This window comes from Haemaphysalis longicornis, unplaced genomic scaffold (assembly GCF_048455015.1).
Source record: "Haemaphysalis longicornis isolate Haplotype H1 unplaced genomic scaffold, Haemaphysalis longicornis Haplotype H1 scaffold_4, whole genome shotgun sequence".
In the NCBI taxonomy this organism is placed as follows: domain Eukaryota; kingdom Metazoa; phylum Arthropoda; class Arachnida; order Ixodida; family Ixodidae; genus Haemaphysalis; species Haemaphysalis longicornis.
In genome coordinates, this window is record NW_027526361.1 from 97,815,168 (window position 1) to 97,839,836 (window position 24,669).

Genomic DNA, 24,669 nt, shown 5'->3' on the forward strand with positions numbered 1-24,669 from the left:
CAATGATGGAGTAAAGGTCGTTGCGACAGCGAAGCCCCAAGCATACCACTTAGAGAGATTGACCAAGATTGGCCAATAAAACATAATAATAATCATAAAACATAATAATCATACGCGTTCCCGACACGTTTCACGCGACTTCAGAATCAATCCAACGGAAACACCAAGTGAACCCCACGATGCGTCGCATCTACGCAGGGTTCCCCTCGCGGGGAGGTGGGCGCAATTTTTATGTGTAGACTAACGCTTATGTGGATTATGCATAAAGCACGTATTACAAGATTCTTATCGCGCCCAGGTTGTTATATTTAGCATAACGCCATCATTTATAACTTTGTTGCGTAAACCTTTCGTGCGCAGGTGGTTTCTTAGAAAGTGCGTTACAATAGGAAGAAGTTTGGTAAACTACTGGCAGTGAAATAGCAAAGAGTAAACCACGGTAGGAGAGGGAGATGGAAGCAGAGAGGAATGGATCGAAGCAGCAGAAACGGGTTTCTAGCTTTCCCTCGCTTCGGGTGCAATACGTAAGCAGCGCGCTATACAACACTGCTGCCACCACCCACACCACCTCGGTTCGGCCTTTCTCCTGCCCTCCGTGTCCAGCTCGTCAGCGTCGATGCACGTTCGCATAGTTAGCAAACACCATCTACATCCGCGCATGTATACACATCACACGCCCAATCCAGTTTTCCCTCCCGGGTAACGATCGTCAACCACGCGCTCACGTTAGTGGCGTTAATTCACGCCCGTTAAGGATACCGGAAGTCACGTCGTAGCTCACGTGATTAGGGGAAATTGCGAAAAGGTTTTTTTGTGTAGGAGGTGTTGGCCCCGCGGGCCAATTTACTCGTAGCTGCCCCACGTTTTCTTGAGAGCGCCGAGCTTGAGGGGGGGTCGAGTGGCGGTCATTCTTCGGACGCAGCGGGTGGCAGTGCGGGCCCTCCAGAGCCTCCGCGTCGAGCACCCGACCGCTGTAATCGCCCTTCTCCTCACAAGCCTCTCGCACGCCGTCCAAGAAATCAAGGTGGGGCGATCAATAGTCTTATATATACTATAAAACAGAGATAGGTTCGGGGATGGTTGGGGGAGAGAGGGTAGAGCGTCTCCAGTGGCATTATGCATCTCCGCTGGGGACGAGGTGTACGGTTACGGCAGGCGCAGCATCCCGGCGTGCTGCGGTCCAGCCGAGATGATTTGTGGGCGCTGCCTATATAAGGCCAACGCTGAGTGTTCGCCTCAGTAGGCCCATCGACACCGGTGACATCGAACGGTGAGCATAGCGCTCCTAGGGCACTTGACCGGAGGGCCCTTGGGAAGTTCACTTATCCCTCGGCTGCTAGCCGTACCCCGAAACGTGGTTTGAAGACGTTGTTGGAACCCTGTTAATTCATTAGCCGTAGTAATATTAGTCTTGCACCTTTCCTCTAGATTTCAAGATGGCGGAAATAATTAACCACTCTGCTGCACGGGAAGTTACGGGGACCGTTAGGATTATCGATTGATTGATTGTGGGGTTTAACGCGCCGACGCAACGCAGGCGATGAGGCGCGCCGTAGTGGAGGGCTCCGGATTAATTTTGACCACCTGGGGATCTTTAACGTGCGCCGAAATCTCGTACACACGGGCGTTCTTGCTTCTCGCCTCCATCAGAAAAGCGGCCGCCGCGGCCGGGAATCGAACCCGCGACCTCGTGCTCACCATTAGGATTATCAGTGTTGATTATTTTGCGCGGCTGTTTCTTCTAGTGCAGTCCACCATATACGTTAGCTGCATGACGGGTAGACCCTGCTGTTTGCCCCTGGAAGCGACTGTTGGTGGACCTATGGCCATTTAATGAGCATGGGCTCAACGGTCACCGAAGCAGCCATTTCAATAGTACTATAAAAAGGGAGCCAGCTGGGCAAATACTTAAAACGAAAATAGTTTGGTGATTCGTCGCAGTGTTACGAAGATGTACAGCCTCCAAAATTTTTGATAATAAAGCGGGAGCCACGACCGACCGGCATGTCAGAGCCTTATCAAGGTGTTCAGCAGCGACATAGCCGAGAGTACGCGCACGCCCATACGGCTCTCTGCTGTATGAGTGTCGTCTGCTACGCTGTTTCTTTGAGAGTGGTACACCCCCTGCCACTGCACCTCAATGACTTTGTGCCCCACGCTGCTTGCTACCTTTGGCGGTAGCGAAACGGCCTTGCAGGATAAGAAAAACAGTGGGTGTGTTGCGCTTAGAAGAACAGCGGAGACGCTCCCACAACAGATAGTTTTATTCGCGTGCTCGTACTCTCGCCTATTTTGCCGGTGAATGCCGTGATAAGGAGCTGGCATGCCGATCGGCCGTAGCTCCCGCTATATTATTAAAAATTTGTGAGGCTGTACCCGCTTTTCGTTGAAATGAGGGCAGTGCTTTTAGTTCCACAACGGCCGGTGATTTCGCCGCAGGATTACGCAATCAACTAGCCACGATGGCGCGCGAGGGAAGTTGATGAAACTTACGAATCATTGCGCGGAAAAAAGGGGTCCGCTGTTCGATGTCGTTACGCTCGCTTTTGACGGGTGTTTTGGAAGGATAGCTCGAGTGACGCACGAACGGCAGTCTAGAGTTAAATATTTCGTCCCCGTGCTCCAAGTTTGGATCCACATGGCCCGCTTTTCTCCAATGCTCAGATTCATGCCAACGTTGCGACAAACCATTTTTCTGAACGGAGGCACCAAGCTGAAGATTCAACGAATTAAGAGTTTTTTTTTAACTACAATTTATCGAGTATCAATTAAAAGGAGCTTCGTGAGGTTGTACGAAGCTCACCGCACTTTTTTCTCAAGTCATACGGGCAGTTTGTTGGCTGTTACGGTCATTTATTCCTCATGCAGCTACCACTTTCAACGCTTCAAACAACAGTAGTGCTAAACTGGGCCACCAGCGTGATTTTAAGTATTTACCTGCATTGGTTGCGTTGCAATGATTAAGTGCGAAGCAGTTGCTTGGCTTGGGTGAAGTACTCGCCGAGTTACTTGAAGTTGCGATGTCGTACACGATGACGACGACTAAGCGTTTTTTTGTTCTTGCTGCTGTTGCTGCTGCTGCTGATGGGTGATGATGACGAGACCGACGTGCTCAGAGAGAGAGAGAGAGAGAGGGAGAGAGAGAGAGAGAGAGAGAGGTGAAACATTTATGAAGCTGTAAAGGTAGGAATGGATCCTCAGTTAAGGAAGCCAGGTTACAAGGAGCGCTTGGTCCTCCAGGCGACCGCTAGTCAAAAGTGTCTCCCACTGCTCAGGGGAAAGGGCATTTGGAAAGGGTGGTAGGTCGGGGTTTTCGTAATTGATTGCCGAATTTGCACTATCCCCGCTGACCCATTTATGTTGTTGGTGTGGGTGATTATGATAATGATAATGAGGATACTGATGATGTTTGCTCGCAGACTGCTGCCCGCCGTCTTCATTTCCCCCGACAATGCACCCCTCGACGCTGGTCGTCATGATCGTGGTCTTGGTGGCTTCTGCTTCCGTCTCGGTGGCCAACATGGGCGAGAGCCAGAAACCCAACATGCCGCACGTCTTCCAGAACGAGAAGCAGCTCTCCCAGTACCTGCAGGCGCTCGACGACTACTACCTGCTACTGGGAAAACCGAGGTACGTGTGCTGCGACATCATCGTCACTCGCACGGAAATCGCATTCAACACGGGAGGTGGGCGCCGCAGAAAAGATCACTGTGTTTCGACGTACAGCTTCACTTTAGCCTATTTCCTTTTCGACCTGTCCGACCCTTGCTCAGCGAGATAAAATAAAATCGCTCTTATCGTTAGACACTTGAAGCCTGCGTTGATTTAGGCAATAAATCTGCGTGTCCGGTTGATTCTCATCTGGCAGAAACGCGCGTTTTCCCAAAATCAAGAAATTTCAGAACAGGAGAACGGCGATGAAAATATTCCTGGTTGACCCCTTAATATAAGCAGGGAAAATGTTTTGCATTTCCTTTATAGTTCCAGAAGGAGACCAAAAATAGGAGCCAATCGAGCGAGCTGTAAGTTGGAAGCTTTGTAAAAGGCGAGTTATTATGTTTTTTTTTTGTTTTTTGGTTCGGCTCACACCGGTCTGAAAGTAGCGACACCAGGTAGGATGTGTGAGGTGTACCGAGGTGATCACATGACGCCAACTTTTGCCAATCTTGTCAGTGTGATCCAGTACTGGCTGAAATAATGGCAAGAGGTCGCAACTCCCTAGAAACGATAACAACACAGGGAATTAAACCACTGGATGAAAAATGCTTGGACTCCTTTCAATGCTGCCGTATGCATGGTATATATATAGTATAGTGCAGACAGTATTTGTAACAGTATGTATTATTTCTTTTTTAACTCTTCAATCTTTTCTGCGTCCAGGTTTGGGAGAAGTTCTCCGGAAAACTACGAGGCCAAGCGATGGAACCTGCCGTACACGGAATTCCTTCGAACGGCGTAGCACACTGAGGACGCCCGGACATGAGACTGGATCCGACTTATCAACGAACGAAATAAATGTCATCGCACGGTTATCTGTTCTGTTCCTATCACTGGTGTGCTGTTTTCTTGCGTTTATTTTAAGGATGAACATGTCTTATATCCACCTATCACTGGGCTAACATTCTATACATTGCTTGGTCTGGTTCTAGTCTCGTTTTTCATAATTATTGCATAATTCAATTTTTACGTCAATGATATTATATGTATACCGGGATCACCTCAACTTGTTATGTATGCAGACGATGCAAACGTTTTTCTTCCTTTGATATAACTGAACTGGAATCGAAGGTTAATAAATAATGAAAGCATTTGTACAAATAATTATTGCAAAATAATCTGGAGTTATAACTTAAAAAAAGACCATCTACATAGTATTTAGACCACGTAACAAGAACGAGCAAAAGAAACTCATGAATGATTTTAATGGCATCATAATGGAGCCAATGAAGGAGCAAAAATTCTTGGCCGTCTGGTTTGACAAAAAGCTCACGTGAACTAAACACACCGCTCAGTTATACAGTAAATTGTCTAAATGTGTCGGTGTAACATTTAGAATTGTACAGTTGATACCACTTTTGCCTGAAGAAACAGTTGTATAATGCACTTTTCCACTCAAAACTCTGCCATGGCACACTGGTGTGCCATAGCGCACTAACTCTTCTAGAAAAACGGATGCACCGCATGGTATTCCAGTTACCATGGTCGCTGTGCGGAACTACGAACGGCTCCGTTGTTTGAGCGCTTTGCTCAGCGTTGTTTGACTGCTTCGAGCTAATAGGGTGTATTATTTGGAGCCAGTGTGCACCGTACATAACGGTACAATACAAAATACCATAGCCAGCACTATTTCCCGCTATTCTCTCAGGCGTAACAGCCGACACCCACAAAAAACAAGGATAAATTACAGAAAACAGAATTTCTTATTTCGGCCGACAGAGATATTAAAAAGAAGTGGCAAAGTTGCAAGTTTCAAGGTTTATGAAAAATCATTTAAGAAACAACCATTGCTTACTGAGAATGTGTGGTTTCCTAAATAGCTTAGACGTTCTGGTGTGTTTTTGATTTTGTTTCTACCGTTTACACCTCCGTGTAGAGATTGACGAGCATTTTTGCTGCACTCTTTATTACCTCGCATTCTTAAGTAGGAGATATGCTGCCCATGGCTCTGATTGTAAAAAGGTACTTTTCGAGGTGCCTGCTTCTTTTTTTTTTCATATTTCTGTTCTTGGTCTTGCAGTTAATTTTTGAGCGCGTTTTTTATTTCCTGTGTCGAACTATGTATAAGTGTGTGTATATTTACACATAGACAAATACGATGAAAGCTCGCTAATTCGAAGTGCAATCATTCGATTTTATGGATAATTCGAGCTGTACTATTTGTTCAAGGAAAACGAGCGCTACAAACCAGGACAGAAAAAAAAAACGAAGAACGATGAGACATTAATCGTTCTCGTCATTCTTCCAACCAACTAGCCCAACAGCATATTTTACGGCACTATTTGGTCTGGTTAAGCTACCATTCAAGCCTATGTATAAAAAATCCCGTTAATTCGAACGTGAGCGGGCTTGGCCACGGATAATTGGAACTACGCGCCTCCGCGCCGGAGGCTTGGTGCCCGAGGTACGGCCAAAGAAACTTACCCGCTGCCACACGACAATTCGTCGTCTCCAAAACGCGATAAAAACGTAGAGAGGAGGTGACAAATTGGGTAAAACCGACTAAAACACGCATGATGGGCGCTTTCGGAGACGTCTTTTTTGCGGACTACGTCGGTGCGGACGCGATCGCACTGCCTTGTGGTGCGCTTACAGACGAGGATACCACTTCTTAGCTGAGATACGCAAACCCTGTCGCTTCCAGTGACGACGAAGAGGAGGAGGAGGCAGCACCAATGTCGGGGTTGGATTGGAAAAACTCCGGTCTCTTTATAGTTTTGAAATACGCGGAGAGGAGGGCTTCCGCCATATCCGCTACTCCGTCGCCTTATAGGGCAATAGGCAGGCGGAGTTTTTGAACAAATCGCGGAGTTTTTCAAGAAATACTATATTGACATGTCGTGCAGCTTCCCTATCGCCGTGTACTGTTCTTATTCTTCACTTTCGTTAGTTCGAAATTTCATTAATTCGAACCGAAACGGCGTCCCCTTGCGGTTTGAATTTACGAGCTTTTACTGTACTAATTTGTATCTATTTTGCGACGATTCAAAGAGCCCTAAACATTTGTGCTGCAGTTCTTCGTTTTTTTTGCTTACTTCCTTTCCCATACTCTAATTAAGGTTGATTTATCATTTTTTTCTTATTCGCCCATTTCTAACAGCGATTGCTTGTGTTCGCGGTGTACGGCTATATACGTTCTGTGAATTACTTTCTGACATTGGCACGCTGCTGACACAATCTGTATGGGGCTCAGGATCTACGTCAGGCTTTGTGCCTTTAGTCCCAGCCTCCTCTTCTCCGGACGAGGCAAAAATTTTTTTCAATTTAATTCAATCCAACCAAATTCAATTCAAATTATTTTAAATTGGGATTGTTACATCTATAGCCTCACCTTTTCAGTCCCCCTTTTACTGGTGATGTTTAAGTGTCTCTCAGAGATCATGTAGTGGCAAGAGAGAGTGAGAATAAACGTTTATTTAAATCAGCAGGGCGGATTGTACTGAAGCTTGAAGGAGGTGGCAATACCATGTCACAAAATGAAGAGAGAGAGAGAGAGAGAGAGATAATATTTTATTCACAGGTAGAAAGTGAGGAGGAATTGTAGGGAGCGCTGCGAGATTCAGAGGCCTCGGTCAGGCTTCTGCTGACGGCTTCTTGAATGAAGTCAATCAGGCCGCGCTGCTCCTCTTCTAGTCTAGGTGAGGTCAGCGACTAGGCTAATCACAAAATGAAGATGTAAATATTCGTAACACCACTGGTGCATCTTCCTCTTGAGTTCTATTCTTAACGTCTTCACCCTTTTCTGCCTTCCTCGGCATGATAATGATGATTACGCTCAACCAGGATTGCCTCCTTCGTTGCGCTGCACACCGCATCCACTGTGGATTGGCCATACTGTTCTGATTTTGCCATCCTGTCACATTACAGTATACTCCCGGGCTACTCGACCAGTCTTATCAAGCACTCGAAATGAGACATATTCATGAAGCTCGCCCCAACAAATTCATTCTGGTAGCGAAAAGAGTGATTTCATTTCGTTGTCACGCAAATTAATTGGCGACTGTAAAACGTACCCCACTCTGGGCATCTTTCTCGGAACCAGAGCCAGCCCAAAGCTCAATTAGGTTAGGCTTAATGTTCACTAAAACCATTCTTGCACCGTGGATACATTGCAAGTCGTTTCCTTTCCCGTGCATTAAAGGATTTTTCTCTCTTATTTGCTTGCAGAGAGCAGTTTCCGAGCAGTTGCTGCGCAGCCCAATGTTGCTCTCGCATAAAAAATAATATGGGAAAATACAATGTGGTGCTGCTTCTGAGCACTTTTGAGCCGTCTAAAATGACAAATAAGTGACGAGGCCTAATAAATCGAAGCATTAAAAATTTGAAGAAACGACGACATTTTGTTTTTGTTTTAATCTAAGCAAGAAGCGAGTGCTTCTAATGTTTGCGTCGTACGTATATGTTGAAAAACAGTGTTCTTTGCTCAGTTGCGAAGGCCTAATAACACTGACAGCGGCACTCTGTTCTATTTGCAACACTCATAGAAGTAGCACAGAGCCCGAGGACAGGCGACTGTCGTAAAACACTCGGGTAGAACGTGTACAGTTGGATCTGCATTAACCGATTAGACAGTTTCAAAACACCTGACGTTCACCACAGGCGCTGCGCGCCCGAGACCCCTTTTAGTCGTCGTCGGCGACGGCTGGCACAAGTCATCGATTGGCGGGCAATCGTGACGAAGCAGTCACAACAGCGCGTGGAAGCTACACGCGTTCCAGTTGTTGGCGACACGCCGATTGTGAGGACCTCGTTTTGCGGGCCAGTCGATACAGCGGCCGCTGTAGAAGTGCCGAGCACTAAAATACACTCCCGTGTTGGATGGGAACCGCCTTTTCGCGGGCACTTACACTGGGAAAAAAAGGACCCAAATTGAGTCGGCAAGAAACAAAACAAAACCTCGGCATCCAGGAAGACAAAAACTCCCTCGTTAGGAAGACCAGCTGGCGTTCACTACCTCCCTGCATATCCTCGTTAGCTGAAGGGACCCTGCAACTCTTCTCGCAATTTTTTTTTTCAAAATCAGAAATGCTTCCAGAACGCAGTCAACAACCGCACCCAGTACTTAAACTACGGTGTTACGGAATACCCGGTCGCCCAAACAAAAATTAAAGAAATAATAGGTTAATTTATTACCGCTATATGCCCATCCAATAACAAATTATTTTTCCCTCTTTCTTGGCATCGGTAGTGTTTGAGGGCTTGAATGACGTCATCAAAGCGATGCCGTGACTATTGGCTCCCTTCCTTTCAGTTGCAGCAATATAAATATTTGATAGCCCGTCTCAAGGCGATCGCAACAAAGTCAACCACCCCTCTGTCTACACGACCATGACGGGAGAACACGAAGCTTTCAAAAAATCAATTCCAACGCCAAACTAACCGTCCCAGAAGTGAGTGGACCCCACTGCTTTACTGATACGGGTATTCCACGGCTTTCCCAATAGCGTTCAACCATCGTCCACTCTTCTCCAAATCCAAACTGATTCGACCATGCCGGGGTGGCGCAATCGGATACACGTCGGCTTCAGGACGCGAGGGACCCAGGTTCGATTCCAAACCAGAGTTACTCAATATGTTCAGTTGCGAAATTCCGCTTCAGAATCCGGGCGGCGCTAGCCCCCTTGCTCAGTGGAAGCTGAGGGGCAAGTCGACGCGCGCGGCACCTAGGAGATAAAAACTGAACTTCGCTTAGCTATTATTATTCCATTTTTTTTGTAAAATAAAGCTTGCTTTTTAAATTAAAATACATTAATTACGTGAAATGTACTTGTGTTTTTGCGGCTTTTCTTTTTATGACTTACGGCAGCAGAAGCAAGAAGTTGAGTACTACTTCAACGTCCTGCCGACAGACGACAGGCTAGTCAACTTGCCCCGTGCTTGTCCCGGCGCAGGGGGGCAACAGAAGACCGGCTTTTGATACATGGGGTCTATGAGGAGTTTCGCAACTGTATATATCCAGTAACTCTGATTCCAACCCGGGGAAACATTTCAATTTTCTTTACGTTACCCACCACTATCATCATCATCGTCAGAGAAAGTTGGCGTTTCTGTAGTGGGTTTGGTGGACTACAAACGACATCAGTGACAGGCTAAAAGCTCCGCTTCCAAAATAAAGCGGAAGTTTGGAGACGTATCTGCTGCTACTAGCACATCACTCAGTGCCGCACTGCCTGGCGATGACTGCAGAACTACCAGTGCTTCCAAACACGACGGAAAGAGTGAATGTGGTAATCGACAGTGCTGCAGGATCCACACGCAATTTGGGAATTCACCTTTTTACCCCCGCTATAGCGGGGCTAAACAGGGGCAACCCTCCCACTACCTGGCTGGAGGTGACCGGGAGCTCCTCACCCGAGCTACAGCTCCTGACCACCACTACGGCTCAAGATTAGCTGGCGCGCCTTCTGCACCTAAGGGGTGCATTCGCTAGGACTGGGCCTCGTTAGAGATACTCTCCCTCTCTACTTGTCTCGAAGTCGAAACGTCGAAATAAACCCTCCACTGTTGCTGTTACCGAGGTTTCTTACTTTGTGTTCACCACGCCTTCGGCCCCATCGCCAGCATGCCAGTTATATATATATATATATATATATATATATATATATATATATATATATATATATAGGAACAAAGTTTTCCTGGACGCCGGTAGAATATGCACAAAAATTGTTTCGACCACGGTAAAAAAAGGACCAGATTTAATAGAGAGTTTTAGCATAGCGTGCCCCGTCCGCTAACGCTACGGCGGCGGGTAGCGGGGCGCGACTGGGGAGAGCAAATTCGTCACGGTGGGGTGGATTAGTTCCGCGCGGCCTGCCTTCGCCATGCCCGCTCTTTCCCTCCGCGGAGGGGCAACCTCCTCGCACTCCCCGCGCGCGCATGCGCAGTCCGGTTCCGCTACCCGCTAACCTTAGCGTAGCGTACGGGAGCCGCTATGCTAAAACTCTCGAATAACGTTTCGGCCGAGGGACCGGCCTTCGTCAGATACAGTGATGGCATTTGTCGTACAGCTTATATATGTTTCAATCACTGTATCTGACGGCCGGTCCCTCGGCCGAAACGTTATTAAATCTGTTCCTTTTTTTACCATGGTCGAAACAATTTTTGTATATATATATATATATATATATATATATATATATATATATAAGACAGAAATAAGAGCTGGCAGTCAAGAAAACTTCGGAAAACAAAGGGGAGGATGTGGTAGGCCATTGAAACAGATAAAAAATTTGGAAAGAAAGAAAGCAGAGAAAAAATGCCCGCCAGGTGGGATCCGAACCCACGACCAGGGTTCAACGCTGGTCGACCACTCTTGACATGTCGTAGACACTCGAGTCACGACCCGGGGGTTAAAAACAAGGTCCCCTTCAACCCGTGTAGTCCGAGTGGCACTGGCTACCACCCCAAGCACAGGAAACAAAAATACCTAAACATAAATACCCCAGAAAGTGGAGGGAAAAATTGCCCGCCGGTAGCGTAGTGGTTATCGCACCAGACCGATATTCTGGAGGTCGTGGGTTCGGATCCCACCTGGGGGGCATTCTTTCTCCACTTTCTTTCTTTCCAAATTCTTTATCTCTTTCAATGACCTACCACATCCTTCCCCAAATTTGCTTTCCGAGGTTTTCTTGGCTGCCAACTCTTATTTCTGTCTCATTTTCAACGAGCCCCTCATTTCCCATTCTGATTCGCTACACACACACACATATATATATATATATATATATATATATATATATATATATATATATATATATATATATATATATATATATATATATATATATATGTAGCGAATCAGAATGGGAAATGAGGGGCTCGTTAAAATGAAGACAGAAAATAAGGGTAGGCAGTCAAGCAAGCCAAGAAAACCAAAGGAGAAAGTGTGGTAGGTCAGATATATTGCTCTGAAAGAAAGAGAGATCCGAGGGAGGGATCCGAACCCACGACCTCCAGACTACGCGTCTGGTGCGATGACCACTACGCTACCGGCGGGGCTATTTTCCCCGCCACTTTCTGGGCTATTTATGTTAAGAGTGATTGAGAGAGTGAAAACTTTATTGCATAACAGCCAGTAATCCTAGACGTCGGCCAAGAGCCCTTGGGCTCTAGCAGCGTCTTCGGCCAGCTGAATGGCCCAGACTTGATCAGCTGGGTCGGAGCTGGGCAATACGGTCTCCCATTGCTCTACAGTAGCGATGTTGCGACCTAACGTTGTCGCCTGTGGACAAGCCCACAGCATGTGGGCTAAGTCTGCCCTGTCCTTACACCGGTGGCACTTGTCAGAATATTGCCCAGGGTAACAGTGACTGTACGCAACCGGGTTGGGATACGAGTTGGTCTGTAGAAGTCTCCAAGCCACGGATTGCCATTTACTGAGGGTAGGATGAGCCGGGGGGAAGCGGGTCCGCTCTAGCCTGTAATGATTAGTTATGTCCCTGTAGGACACAAGGCGATGCCTACCCGAACAGCGAAGTGAATGAGCGTTGTTGTCGTCACCAGCTCGGTCAGAAAATCCTCGAGCGGCGTCGTGCGCGCATTCATTCCCAGCCAGGCCAGAGTGTGCAGGTGCCCATATTAGACATATCTTGCCCGAACGCTGAATGTTGTTGAGCCCAATCCTTAGAATGGCAGATTCCTCTGGGGAGATGCGCCCCCTTGCGTAATTTATAATAGCAGACTTTGAGTCGCTCACCACGTATTTGATTTTTGCGGATGCCGTAATTGCCAGGGCAATGGCCGCCTCTTTGCCCACCTCCGGTTTGCCCGTGCGGACCGACCCGGAGCTGATGGAATTGCCCTGGTGATTGACTATTGCAATTGCCATAGCATTGCGACCCAGATAGTCAGCCGCGTCCACGTACAGCACGTCCTCCGAATTTCCGAATCGTTTGTGCAGGGCTTTCGCCCTTGCCTGCCTACGTTCCTGATTGTGAACCGGGTGCATATTTTTAGGGTACGGTGGGATGTGAATTTGATCGCGCACTTCGGGAGCCAAGGCTATCTTGTGAGTGCCTGTTCGCAGGTGGTTGATGCCCAGGGAGCCGAGAATATGCCGACCCGTCTGGCTGTGGCTAAGCCGTTCCCGTTGAGCCAGCCGTTGAGCCTCTATTAGTTCGCTAAGGGTATTGTGAAGCCCCAGCGCCTCGAAACGTTCGGTCGGAGCAGTGATCGGGATGCCGAGGGCCTGCTTGTAGGCCCGTCTAATAAGGGCGTCAATTTTGAGTTCTTCGTCTTTTCTGAGGTGTAGAAAAGGGGTGACGTAGGTTATCCTACTGAGAACGAAGGCTTCAACTAATCGAACAAGGTTGTGCTCCTTCATACCGTGATGCCGGTTAGCGATTCGCGATATGAGTCGGGTAGTCTGATGCACGCTTTTTTGGAGCGCGAGGACGGTTTCCGAGTTGTGCCCATTGGCCTGTATTCGGAGACCGAGAACCCGTATACTGGACACTGTGGGAATGGGCTGCGTTCCATTCGCGAAAATATTCAGAACCGGGGGGTTCGGGTCTGTACGTCTACCTCTACTAGTGGGCCTGTAGAGCAACAATTCTGACTTTTGCGAGGAGCAACTGAGGCCCCTGGGACTTACGTACCGCTCCACCGCCTCAATGCCTTGTTGCAAGATGTCCTGAATTTGCCCGTCACTGCCTCCGCTGACCCAAAGCGTGACATCGTCCGCATAGAGGCTGTGTTGGAGACCATCGATCTTTTCCAGTATTTCCGGAAGCCCCATCATGGCTACGTTGAAAAGAAACGGGGAAAGGACTGAACCCTGTGGAGTCACCCTGCTCCCAAGCTTGATCACATCTGATTGGAGTCCCTCTACAGCTAGAGTAGCTGTGCGTTCGCATAGTAAGTTACTTACGTAGTTGTATACCCGTTTCCCAAGGCCCAGTCGGCCCAGGTTGTCAAGAATTGCCGAGTGTTTAACGTTGTCGAACGCCTTCGTTAAATCTAATCCCATTATGGCTCTGGTATCTAGAGGGGAGCAGCTTTCCCCGTCGATGACGTCATGTTTAAGACGGAGCATGATATCCTGCGTAGAGAGTTTTGGACGGAACCCGATCATAGAGTGCGGAAAAAGTCTATTATCTTCCATATAGTTGGTCATTCGATATAGAACAACGTGTTCCAATAGTTTCCCTACGCAGGATGTGAGGGAGATAGGTCTAAGGTTTTCAATCTGGATTTTTTTTGCCCGGTTTAGGTAATATTTACTGAGGTGGTAGTTGCCCAGTCTCCCAGCATACGTTCATGTAGCGTGTGAGGGCTGCAACGGACTCGTCATCTAGGTTTCTGAGCATTTTATTTGTAATTCCGTCCGGGCCAGGAGCAGAGCGAGTGCGCAATGCCAAGATAGCTCCCCTAACTTCACTTATAGTGATTGGCCGGTCAAGAAGAGCATTTTCGTTGCCCACGTACGGAGGAAGCCTCTCGCGGGTGCAGTCGCCAATGTATCTGTCCTGAATGGATTTGAGCAATTCCGTGTTTGTTCCCTGAAATTTATGGATAAGTATGCTGATGTTGTTTCTTTGAGTAGTTTTACTATTTTCGGGGTCAATCAGACAGCGTAAGATGTTCCAGGTTTTGCGAAGGCCTATTTCGTAGTCCATGCGATCGCATGTGCTATGCCAATTTTGCCGAGTTAGTTGCTGTGCGTACATTTCAATATCACGGTTCAGGGCCGCCAGTCGTCGCCGCAGGGTTCGGCTAAGTTTTTGCTTCTGGAGTTGTGTGTGTAAGCTGTGTTTAGCTTCCCACATATGCAGCAACTTTGCGTCGGCCTGTTGTAGCTCTGCCTCTTCCGGTATAACCTTAGTGACACGTTTTGCGTCCGCTTGAAGTTGTTCTGCCCAGCTCTGAATATTTGTTATTTCGACTTCAGAAGTACCGTCTCCCGCGGCCAGAGGGCCTCGTGCTGCGGTTCTAAGCGCGCAGAATGCATCCCAGTCGATGAGCTGTTTTTACCGGACTTTCCTTTCGCTGATAGTGACGAGATAGTGGTCGCTGCCGAGGTTTTTCTGGGTGTTTAGCCAGGTTTCTTCAGTACGCGTGTTTTTGGCAAAGGTCAAGTCAGGGGTAGTGTCCCCACTAACACTGTTTCCAATACGGGTGGGATGCCGCGGATCGTTGAGCAAGCTGAGACCCTTTCTCTGGGCATCAAGCCATAGATTGCGCCCCTTTATTGTGTCCCGCTCGTAGCCCCATTCCGTATGGTGTGCATTAAAGTCACCGACAATCAACAGTGTGTTCCCTCTTGCTATTTCGACAGCTCTCCTGAAGAGTTTACTAAATTTATGACTATTTTTTGGGGAGCTAAACACATTAAGGATAAACGTGCTCTGGGCATAGTGTTTCTGGTCTGTGATAATTTCTACAAGGATGTGAGGCGTGGACGCCGCGTCCACCCCGGTCTCGCGCCGCAGGGCTGGGAGGTTTCGCCTAACAAGGGTGCTGACTGCGGGTTTTTGCTTGTCTGTTACACCAGAGGCATCAGCTTCTAGGTCATTGAAAGATTTGTAGTTTGACATTCGGGCAAAAACGCCTGTCTCTTGGAGACAGACCACATCAGGTATTTCATCCGAATTCTTGCTTTTGATGAATAGTTCTAAAGGAGCACGTTTTCTTTTGAATCCTCGACAATTCCATTGCCACACCATCAAGGTGTTGGCTTTGCTTTTTCTGTTAGACGAACTATTGGGCATGATCATTTGCAATTTTGGGGATGTCCGACGGCGGGGGGCGGGAATAGGGTTTAGTGGACTTGATGGGACCCGGTCCCACTTCCCGTCCGGCTCGTGGGATTCCATTCTCTAGCGCTGTTATTCGAGCTTTCAGTCTGGCAATCTGGGCATCAACGTTTTCGCCGAACTTATTCAGCATCGCTCGAATGTGGCGCTGAGAGTTTCAGTAAGAGTTTCGGTGAGGGTTTCTCCAAACTGACGGAGCATGCCGTCGTCAACGTTTTTATTCGGGCTCGCGCCTGCGGCCTCACTAGAGCTCTCAGAGGTTATCGCTTGGGCTTTACGTTTTGAGGGAGGGGAGTCCGCAGTGTCCATCTCTACGACAGAGGCACGCGTATGCGCGGTTTGTGAATTGACAGTAGCGAGCTGCGCTGCCGGGCTGACCGGGTCTGTCGGTTGGGTACCAGGGCATGCGCTACCGGGGCTTGCGAAAGGGGTTTTTGTTTCTTCCAATTTGGCGATTTTCGCTTTGAGCATAGCATTTTCAGCTATTTGCTCTTCGAGCATCTGCTTGATTTTGGTTGTCTCGGAAGAATGATCTGAGTGGTGGGATTTCAAGGCGTTGGGTGTAGAAGCATTATTTTTCTGAGTTTGTTTGCCTTGGGAGACCGAAATCCGCCCAGCTTACCTTGTTAAATTGAGAATGGCCGGTTGCTTGTGGTCTGTTTCGCGACGTGGATCGCGACTGCCGTCCTTGGTTGTTGGGCCCCGGGTTGCTGAGGGTCCTCCTCCGCGATGTGGATCGGGAGCGGTGTCGACTACTGGAGGAGACGTCATGGGATCCTGCCCCGTGGCTCCCATCCCGTCGGCTCTGATGCTCACGTTGCGAGAGTTCCGGGAACGAGTCGTCTCGTCCGCGTTGATCCGCTGCGGTCCCGGTTTCTTGAGCAGGGACGACGCAATGCCATTGGAGAGACACTGCTGTCCTCGGCGATGACAGGGTTCTTGCTCTTGCTGCAGTCGCTGTTGTAGTCTTTTCTCCCATTTCCGCTTCTTCAGAAGGTATGGGGTTTGGAACCGCTGGCGGCACTTCTTATCTCCCGTAGGATGATCGCGGCCACACAGTGCACACTTGGGTTCACAATCATGTTGGTCCGCCGGAGCCTCGGTGCCGCAGATCTTGCACACTTTGTTGTCGGGCGCTGGGCAAACGTCCGAGCGATGTCCTAGACGGCCACAGCTGTCGCACAGTTCGTGCCTCTTCTTGTGAATGAAGCAACGGTATTCCGCACCTCTGTAGTACACATAGTGTGGTACCTTAGGTCCTTCGAAGACGATGAAGACAGAGTTAGTACGGCCCATGCGTCTCGCCTGGAGAATCGTAGGATTCTTCTTGTAGAGGAGGCTGCGCGTGATGTCATCGGCACTGTCATATTCGGGGATGTTGTGGATAACACCCTTGACAGTGTCCTCCGGTGGCGCCGCGTAAGCGCTCACTTTGTAGGTGATGTCCCCGAAGCGGAGCTCTTGTATGGCCGTGTATTTTTTGGCCCGTCCCATGCTTGGGGTGCTGGCGACAGTGACGTTTTTTACGACGATGGTGCGAAGTATATCGTCCGCTGCCTCGTCATAACTTATTCCGGCCGAGCGCAACACTCCGTCACGCAAGCCGGCTTGGCTTATCTTGGTGATGTCCAGCCCTTCTCGGGGCCGCAGCACGATTTTAATGTCCTCGCTTGGTAGCGGCAGCTGGCGGGACAGGCGCTGCGACCGGTAGGCTTGCGTGTTTAGACGTGACGTGTTGCTGCTTGGTTGGGAGGCATGTCACGGGCTTGCTGGAGCAGCCGCCCGAGGCGAGGCCTAGCTAGGCTAGAGCGCGGGCGCTCCGTCGCCGGTGACTGGTAAGCCACCCAGCCGCTTCACTTAGGTCTTCGGGCGAGATAGACTCACCGTTCACCTCGATGCGCTCCATTTTGCTGCTCCGGGCGAAGGGGGAAGGCGCCGAGAGCCGCAAGGAGTGCCGAGGTCCGTGTTCGAATGCTTAGGCCTAGGCAAGGGCGGTTCCGCCTGTGAAGGGGTTCTCGTCCGCTGCAGGCCAGGCGAGGGTCCAGACATCGAAAAAGAGGTGTCCACCGAAACAGAGGTTCGTTGGACACTCGATGCCGTGGTTATTTCCGAGGAATTGTAGGAAATTACGCCACAAGAGCCATGGAAAGACAGAGCTGACGTGGAACACGTCCATTCAGCTCGGCCCCCTGGTGGCCCTATTCTTATTTATGTTAAGGTATTTTTTTTTTGCTGTGCTTGGGGGTGGTAGCCAGCGCCACTCCGACTGCTAGGAGAGAAGGGGACCTTCTTTTAAGGACGATAGTCTTTCTTGGGCTACTTAAACAGAAATTTTGGTCTGTCTGTATGTCTGACTGTTGGTCCATCCGTCTGTCTGTCTGTGACTCGATTCAGCCACCCGGCCAAAGTAAAATTGATATTGTGCAATAGTCTTATATTGATTGATTGTAGGGTTTAACGCGCCGACGCAACGCAGGCGATGAGGCGCGCCGTAGTGGAGGGCTCCGGATTAATTTTGACCACCTGGGGATCTTTATCGTGCGCCGAAATCTCGTACACACGGGCGTTTTTGCTTTTCGCCTCCATCAGAAAAGCGGCCGCCGCGGCCGGGAATCGAACCCGCGACCTCGTGCTCAGCAGCGCAACGCCTTAGCCACTGAGCCACCGCGGCGGGTAATAGTCTTATATACTCACAGCCACATGTAAACGTCTAAGCCCGGTTTATATGTTCATACTTGTCAACTTTGTTGAACAAGAACAAGGCATTACGCAAATATAAAACAGGAAATTAGTAAACAAAGGATCTTTACAGTGTTCCTTTATTAAAATATTCCTGCGTGCCTGGTTTTTCGATAGCAAATGATATTCTACATCTACTGCAGAAAACGGCCGCCTCCTGGCGGCATATGAAGAATCACGCGGCAACAGCAACGAAAGTTTCCACTAGCTAGGTTCCACGTTCTGCTTGGAACGCACGTGGAGCACGGCCACGTGGTTCTATAAACCTTGTAGTCGGCCGCCTCCATTCACGCGCGTCTCCGCCGTACTGCAGCGCTGGAATCGAGGAACCCGGCCTGTAGCAGTGGAACGCGGTAAATTCAAATCGCCTTGCGCAAACCTTTAGTGTGTTTACCTTGGAATGAGCGCGACGGTACAGGAACAGCATGAGAGGTGAGCGGGAAAGCAAAGGGGGTCATTTCCTTGGAAAATGTCTACAAAGACTATCGCCTTTTGACGACATTTGCAATGAAAGGAGCAGATACGCTGCCAATTTTTTAACCTCTGGACCGTGACTCGAGCGTCTACGACACGTAGGGAGCGGTCGACCAGCGTTAAACCACGGCCCCTCGATCAAGCGCACGCGCTTGATTGAGGGGCCGTGGTTGAACTCTCTTAAGCTACGTATGGCCCCGCAGACTGCCAGAACAGAGGCCCTCGCTAGCATATAGCGATTTAGAATGGGAAACAGAGAATTGTGTACTAATGCGTAGCATTCTTATGCCGCTTGTCTTGAGCGGGAGTTCTTTATAGCCTTTTGTTTTTCGGTTTACTCAATCCTGACCGACCAATTATATCCATTTACACTATTAAAATGATTAGAGGTTAAACTTTCGCGAAATCTACATTATTGTGAAAATTAGGGTTCGCCGTTGTCCGTAATTTTGGTTATATTTTTCTTATTGATTTAGCTTTTCAAGATTTCGTTCGACCAATTATCTCGACTTACGCTATTATAATGATTACGTTCGGAACATTTGCGAAATCTGCATTATTGTGGGAATGCGGGGCGTTACACGGTTTGCCATTTTCGTAATTTTTTATATTTTTGTTATTTTTTTCCAGTTTTTCAAAACTTCTTTCGACCAATTATCTCCATTTGCGCTATTATAACTATCACAGGTGGAACTTCCGTGATACCTGTATTTTTGGGGAAATGCAGGGCGTTACACGATCCTGGTGAGGAGGGGTAGTCGGCAAAGACTGCTACGTATTAAAACAAAAGCGAAGAAAGAGGCGCAGACACGATGCAGCAGTTAAGGTGCCCACGATAATACCCGACGTTCGCTTGAAAATAACCTAAGCAGACTTAATCGGGGAGTTTTTTTCTGCTGTCAAGCCCATGCGTTATACGACTAGCCGTGCACTACCACTACGAAAATGCTGCTGTCTCTGTAAAAGCACGAATAACACCCAATTTTGGTCCATCGCAGCCAGTTTTGTACATCGGTTAACCATCGACATGTGCCAAGGCTCCCTCGGTGACAAGTCAACCGAAGAGATGCTAACACCCCATTGAGCTCCTTTGTTTTGGATGGTGCGCACCTCGAATATCTCGGGTCGCGCATGCGCTGGTCTTTTTAAGCAGTGCTTGCATCATTTAGTGGGCTGCCAGTTCCATATCTTATGTTGTAGGCATGGTAGACTAGGAGACAGTTCACACGTTGTCGCGATTGCTCCAGATAGCAATATATCGCCTACAACATGGTTTCTACATTCGATAAAATGCATGCGGTGCTCCCTGTTTTCTCTGCTGCGCATAAAATCTTTGGAGTTTAAAGCAAAAAGTAAAATCCAGGCGTACACATATCTTCGCGCAATTTTCAGCCTATCCATGGAGTACGTCATGTAAGTTCACGTGAACTGCTGTTTTGCCTCGGAGAAGACTGCTCAAAGTTGTATGGAGCAACTCTTTCAGACTTTTCATTGCCAATGCTCCTGCGAAAGTACTTTGAATAGACCGAAGCACTTAACCTGCGAAGCTGCTCCTCGAAACTGGCGCTGATACTGCAATGAAATGGTTTCTGTGTGAATTCCTCCCGGCCGCTTCTTTCACACTCTCTGTTTTAAAAGGTTTGATTTGGCTTATGGAAACGATAGCAAGCCTTCTTGGTCCGGGGAGCGTAGTTCCAGCAGAGGCACGTGGTCCCTGTTTATAAGCAAGAGAATTTGAGCTGGTCGTGCGGCGAAGTTTCTTTTGGGAATACAAAAGTTAATAAATGTTGACGAGAACACGTTGAAAACGTTCTATACCTCTTCTGATAGCTCCTTGTTAGAGCTTTCTAAGGTGACCGGAAAATCTTGAGCCTAATTCTTGTCCGCATATGCCGCGCTACGGCAATAAGTCACGCTCAGCTAATGACCAGCGAAAGCATTCGTCCTCCTTGTCTAGTATGCCTCCTTAGTGCACTGTAGCATCCACAGTTATGCCACAAAAGAAATCCGCACGGTCTGTTATGATATCCCCAAGAGTTCTCGAAGGCAAAAACCTGAATTTCGATGCATTAACGGCAAACACGGGATTTCTTTTGTTTTAGGTTCTCTTTGCTTCACGTTCTACAATGAGTCTCCACTAGCCGATCACCTGCTTAAACACATTGGCAGGACACGTTGGCGCATTTGTACATGTGTATTCCCTCTAGCGGCGTTATTTTCACGTCTAGCGTCGACGTATCCTCCTCGCTTTACCGGCGTGACTATTTTACCGACTACCCTCCACACGAATACACTGGCCATCCATATTACCACTTTTTGGTCAGCTTAATTGGCCATGCTAATCAACTGTTTAACTATTCGCCTAATTAGCTATGTCATCCAGCCCATTTCGCTTTTACTCCGTGGAGGCGTCCAAACGCTTCACATAACCTTGAAGCGCGAGGCGGTCCATAGCACACGCTGTTGTTTCCTATACGATAGGTAAGTGCGCCAAGGATGTTGAAGGTTAACTGAACGAGGAGATATATACGTATGCGATGAGATGAGAACGACGAGACGAGACATCGCGCTCTACCCATCCAGTACGTTGGATATTTATTTTCTGTGTTTGTCCCCTCTATGTTAAAGCGCTCTCATTTTTAGAGAATATAAGGCCTTCGTCTTGATAACTTTGCTGACGCTAACGTACATTATCGTTGCGTTTTCAACTGTTATTTTACTGCCGAATAGCAGTATATAGATAACGCGCATGATCTTGAGTATGTGCTTCCGCGCTCGCAAGCCCTCCTCTTCGCGTGTTCATGTTCCTCATGCGTACAGGCCATCGAAAAAATTCTGGGGAGTAGTACGGTGCAAGGCTGTATACACCAGACCATGGCCTCCACGATCAGCTGCCGGTAGCCGATCCGGAATTACCAGTGGAGATTTTGTGCCCTCCTCTGGGAATCAGAGGTGATGAACTACTTTCTACTGTATCCTTATAACCGTACAGCCGTGCGTGCTCCGCTTCGCATGCACCTAACCACGCGCGCATTTTCCTTCGATAATTATACCTTTAATGAGGTCTGTGTTGTTAACGCGCCGTCCTAAACACCACCGCCGACCCTAAGCGCACTGTGTAGGGTATGCGAACGAGCCAAACGTCGATCGCTGTCTGCTGGGTTAATATGAATCGTTATGTGCCAATGCCTGTAAACAAGGAAGAGGGGGCGTTTTTGCTTTGCTCAGTTAACGACTGCAAACAATGCAGCCAGTGCTATAAGTTGGGAGCATACCTATTCACAATGCTGCGGACGGAAATAAAGCTGCCCACCCGAAAGCAGGAAATGTCTCTGACGTAACAAATGGAATGCGTAAGTTTCTCCGGTGTTTGTTTGGCCAGCTTCGCCGCCCCCGTCTGACTGAAGGTGGCCATTTCGTAAGCCGCTAAATTTGCTCGAGACACAACACAGGAGAGGGAAGCGTTAGGGCCGTCCCGTGGGGCATCCTGCAGTGTTGTGTAACTGCGCCGATATGTCTGGGCTGAGCATGGGTGGTCCTCCTTTTTTTTTTTTTTTTTGGAAAGGGGTGTCATCTAATCACCATTTCCCATAAGCAGCAGACGGAACAAGAGAAAAATACTCGCCAAACAGTTTCTCGGCGGCCGGTGCGCATTCTGCTTCCGGCCGACCAGCGTTGCCTGTGCGCGCTGGGCTGTTAACATCGCTCGGCTCGGTGTGCTCCGCTGCGTAGTAGAAGAGTGTTTCTCACCGTCGGCTTAGTTTTTGCGGAACTTTCAACTGTTTTAGCCTATGCTATGCTGCCATGCCGTTCAAGGCGCAAACGTCGCTTGGTCAGCACTGTGTGGTGGTGGAGGGAACAACCAGAGAACGCGAGAAGTCGCCGACAGCACAGATCTGCACTACACTGTGTGGCGAAAATGCAGTGCGGTTGTGACATGTTTTTGCTGCATCACTTCCCCGCGAACACCGAGTTGAGACATCGGTGAACGCCTTCGATAAAGCGCAAAGACTTTGTACCAACCGCCAGCTTTAGGTTCTGCTCAGTGAACTTCTTGGACGGCAAGCAGACGGAGCAAAATTCATTTATCACAGACGAAGCTGCGATAGGGGCTACAAAACGTAACCACAATAAATGTTAGAAGTAACTTTATCCTTTACAATATAACATTATAATTACTTTTGGTTCCTCGTAATCAATCTAAAATAGCGTATATTGTTCGGTTAATATAGCGGATTGAAATTAAACAATCCCCTTGTCATCCAATAATTACGGCGTTTTGTTTACTTTTTTCAGGCGAACGCATTACAGTGCCAAACGATGTGAAAGGATAACTTTCTCCATCGTGCACTGCTGGTCGATAGGAGGATAAGCAGGCAGCACAATGTGGAAAGGCAGCTCGAGATACGCGAATGCTTCATTTGGTAAATAGCCCAACCTGTACACAACGCGGTCAAAGGAAAAGTTTCTCATCCTTTTGCGTTGTGACGGAACATAAAGTACTACAATTACAAAACAGCCACTGCTGATCGCGTAAAGCATTCATAATACCAGCAGAGGGTTTCACAAGGACGGTCTCCGAGTGACCGGGTGCATACGCTGCGCAGAGTTGATCACAACCTTAGAATAGAAATTTGACTGGTTGTGCGGTCGTGGTATTTTCCGCCAAGTTAATTCACATTCGTCAGTAACCGTCGTAAGTTGAGTTTAGAAAGATTGTATTGCATTGCAATTTCAACAGCGTGGCAATCGCCTCGTCGAAACTCCATCGCGAGCGCGGGGCAGCGAGAGCCACACGCTGTGCTTGCTCCACATTCGACGTCCGCGCTTCCGTAGACATCACTAATCGGTGAACATAACAAGCATGGTGGCATTGAAAATACGTATTTACCCCCCGATATCAATTTTTACGTCAGTCGGTGCCACACCGGTAGCGTTTGCATCGCGGAACTGCGGAGCGCCACCGGCACCACCACAACCAGTGCGGCTGCTACTCGCAACAACCGGAGTCGGTATCTTCCACTGTAGCAGCAAATTAGGCCCTAAAATCCGCCCGCACGTATTGAAAACAAAACATAACTCACAAACACAAGCACTGCAACCATTAACTCTATGCCAAACCACTACGGTACACTGGGTAACGCACGTATACCGAACAGACGAACGGAAAGAACGGAGCACTTAAAAGCCCAGTATGGCAATTTCGGCGTTCGCTTCATAGACGGCGCGCCAGCATCTGGTCAGAAAACGCAAATGGCGGCGCCCACCACTAGAAAGGAAAATGATGTATAGTCGAAGGGAACGCCAAAATTCTTCTAGGTTTTCTTAACCCTCCTTAGCCCAACAAACGTCGCAACACCTCTTGAGAAAGGTTAGTTGTGGCGAGCCCTGGAGGTTAATCAAGGATAGACTTCCTTGTAACGGTGCACGTGCTGTTCCTTTTTTGTGGTGTAAGTTGAGCTCCATCTTCCGCAATGTACAAAAGGATGGGCTTGCGCACCTGCCGCCTTTTTTGCTTGTTAGGAGGCTTATCGCATAGATGAGGTTAATAATCGTAACAATGAATTGGTCAGCCAAAAATACTTCACGGAGTGAAAAGGGCGAGACTACGCTGGCCTCAAGTGCACCCCAAGCTGATTTGGGGTTCTAAGGAATAATGACCGACAAGCACGTTTAGAGAAAGATGAAGGTTTATTGACTTGCAAAAGGTGAAGGTTACAACAATGCCTCGGCTGGCTTTCCCATCCGCATCGATTGTATCCCGGCTGTTCAATTTTGATGGCAGCGGACTTAAACGCTGAGGCTACGGCCCTTCTAGTGCGCGTGGTATGTGTGTTGTGTACGACACGTTTACGGACGCTCAGTTTGTGCTCCTAAATGACGTGTCAGTGTCTACACGCTGGCGTGAACGTCCAAGTGCTCCTGCACGCTCGCCTGGCTTAATCCTGGTGGCTAGGAAGAGCTACAGTGTCCTGGATGTGTG

The 24,669-nt window shown here is 48.4% G+C and overlaps 1 protein-coding gene and 1 non-coding gene across 2 annotated transcripts; both read left to right on the forward strand.

The window, feature by feature from the left end:
* The first annotated feature begins 1,145 nt into the window (after positions 1–1,145).
* Positions 1,146–4,550, forward strand: LOC144180456 (pro-neuropeptide Y-like). The gene is made up of 3 exons (XM_077708796.1): positions 1,146–1,270; positions 3,420–3,630; positions 4,381–4,550. The coding sequence occupies exons 2-3, from the start codon at positions 3,452–3,454 to the stop codon at positions 4,457–4,459; spliced, it is 258 nt and encodes an 85-aa protein (XP_077564922.1). The 5' UTR covers positions 1,146–1,270; positions 3,420–3,451; the 3' UTR covers positions 4,460–4,550.
* A 6,634-nt stretch (positions 4,551–11,184) lies between these two features.
* Positions 11,185–11,258, forward strand: Trnai-gau (transfer RNA isoleucine (anticodon GAU)). The gene has a single exon. It is a non-coding gene; the product is annotated as a tRNA-Ile (tRNA).
* The last annotated feature ends 13,411 nt before the right edge of the window (positions 11,259–24,669 follow it).

Excerpts from the sequence above, each read along its gene's own strand:
- LOC144180456 (XM_077708796.1), top strand. The coding sequence starts at position 3,452 with ATGCACCCCTCGACGCTGGTCGTCATGATCGTGGTCTTGGTGGCTTCT. Across the intron at positions 3,631-4,380 it reads CTGCTACTGGGAAAACCGAG|GTTTGGGAGAAGTTCTCCGG; the intron begins GTACGTGTGCTG and ends TTCTGCGTCCAG.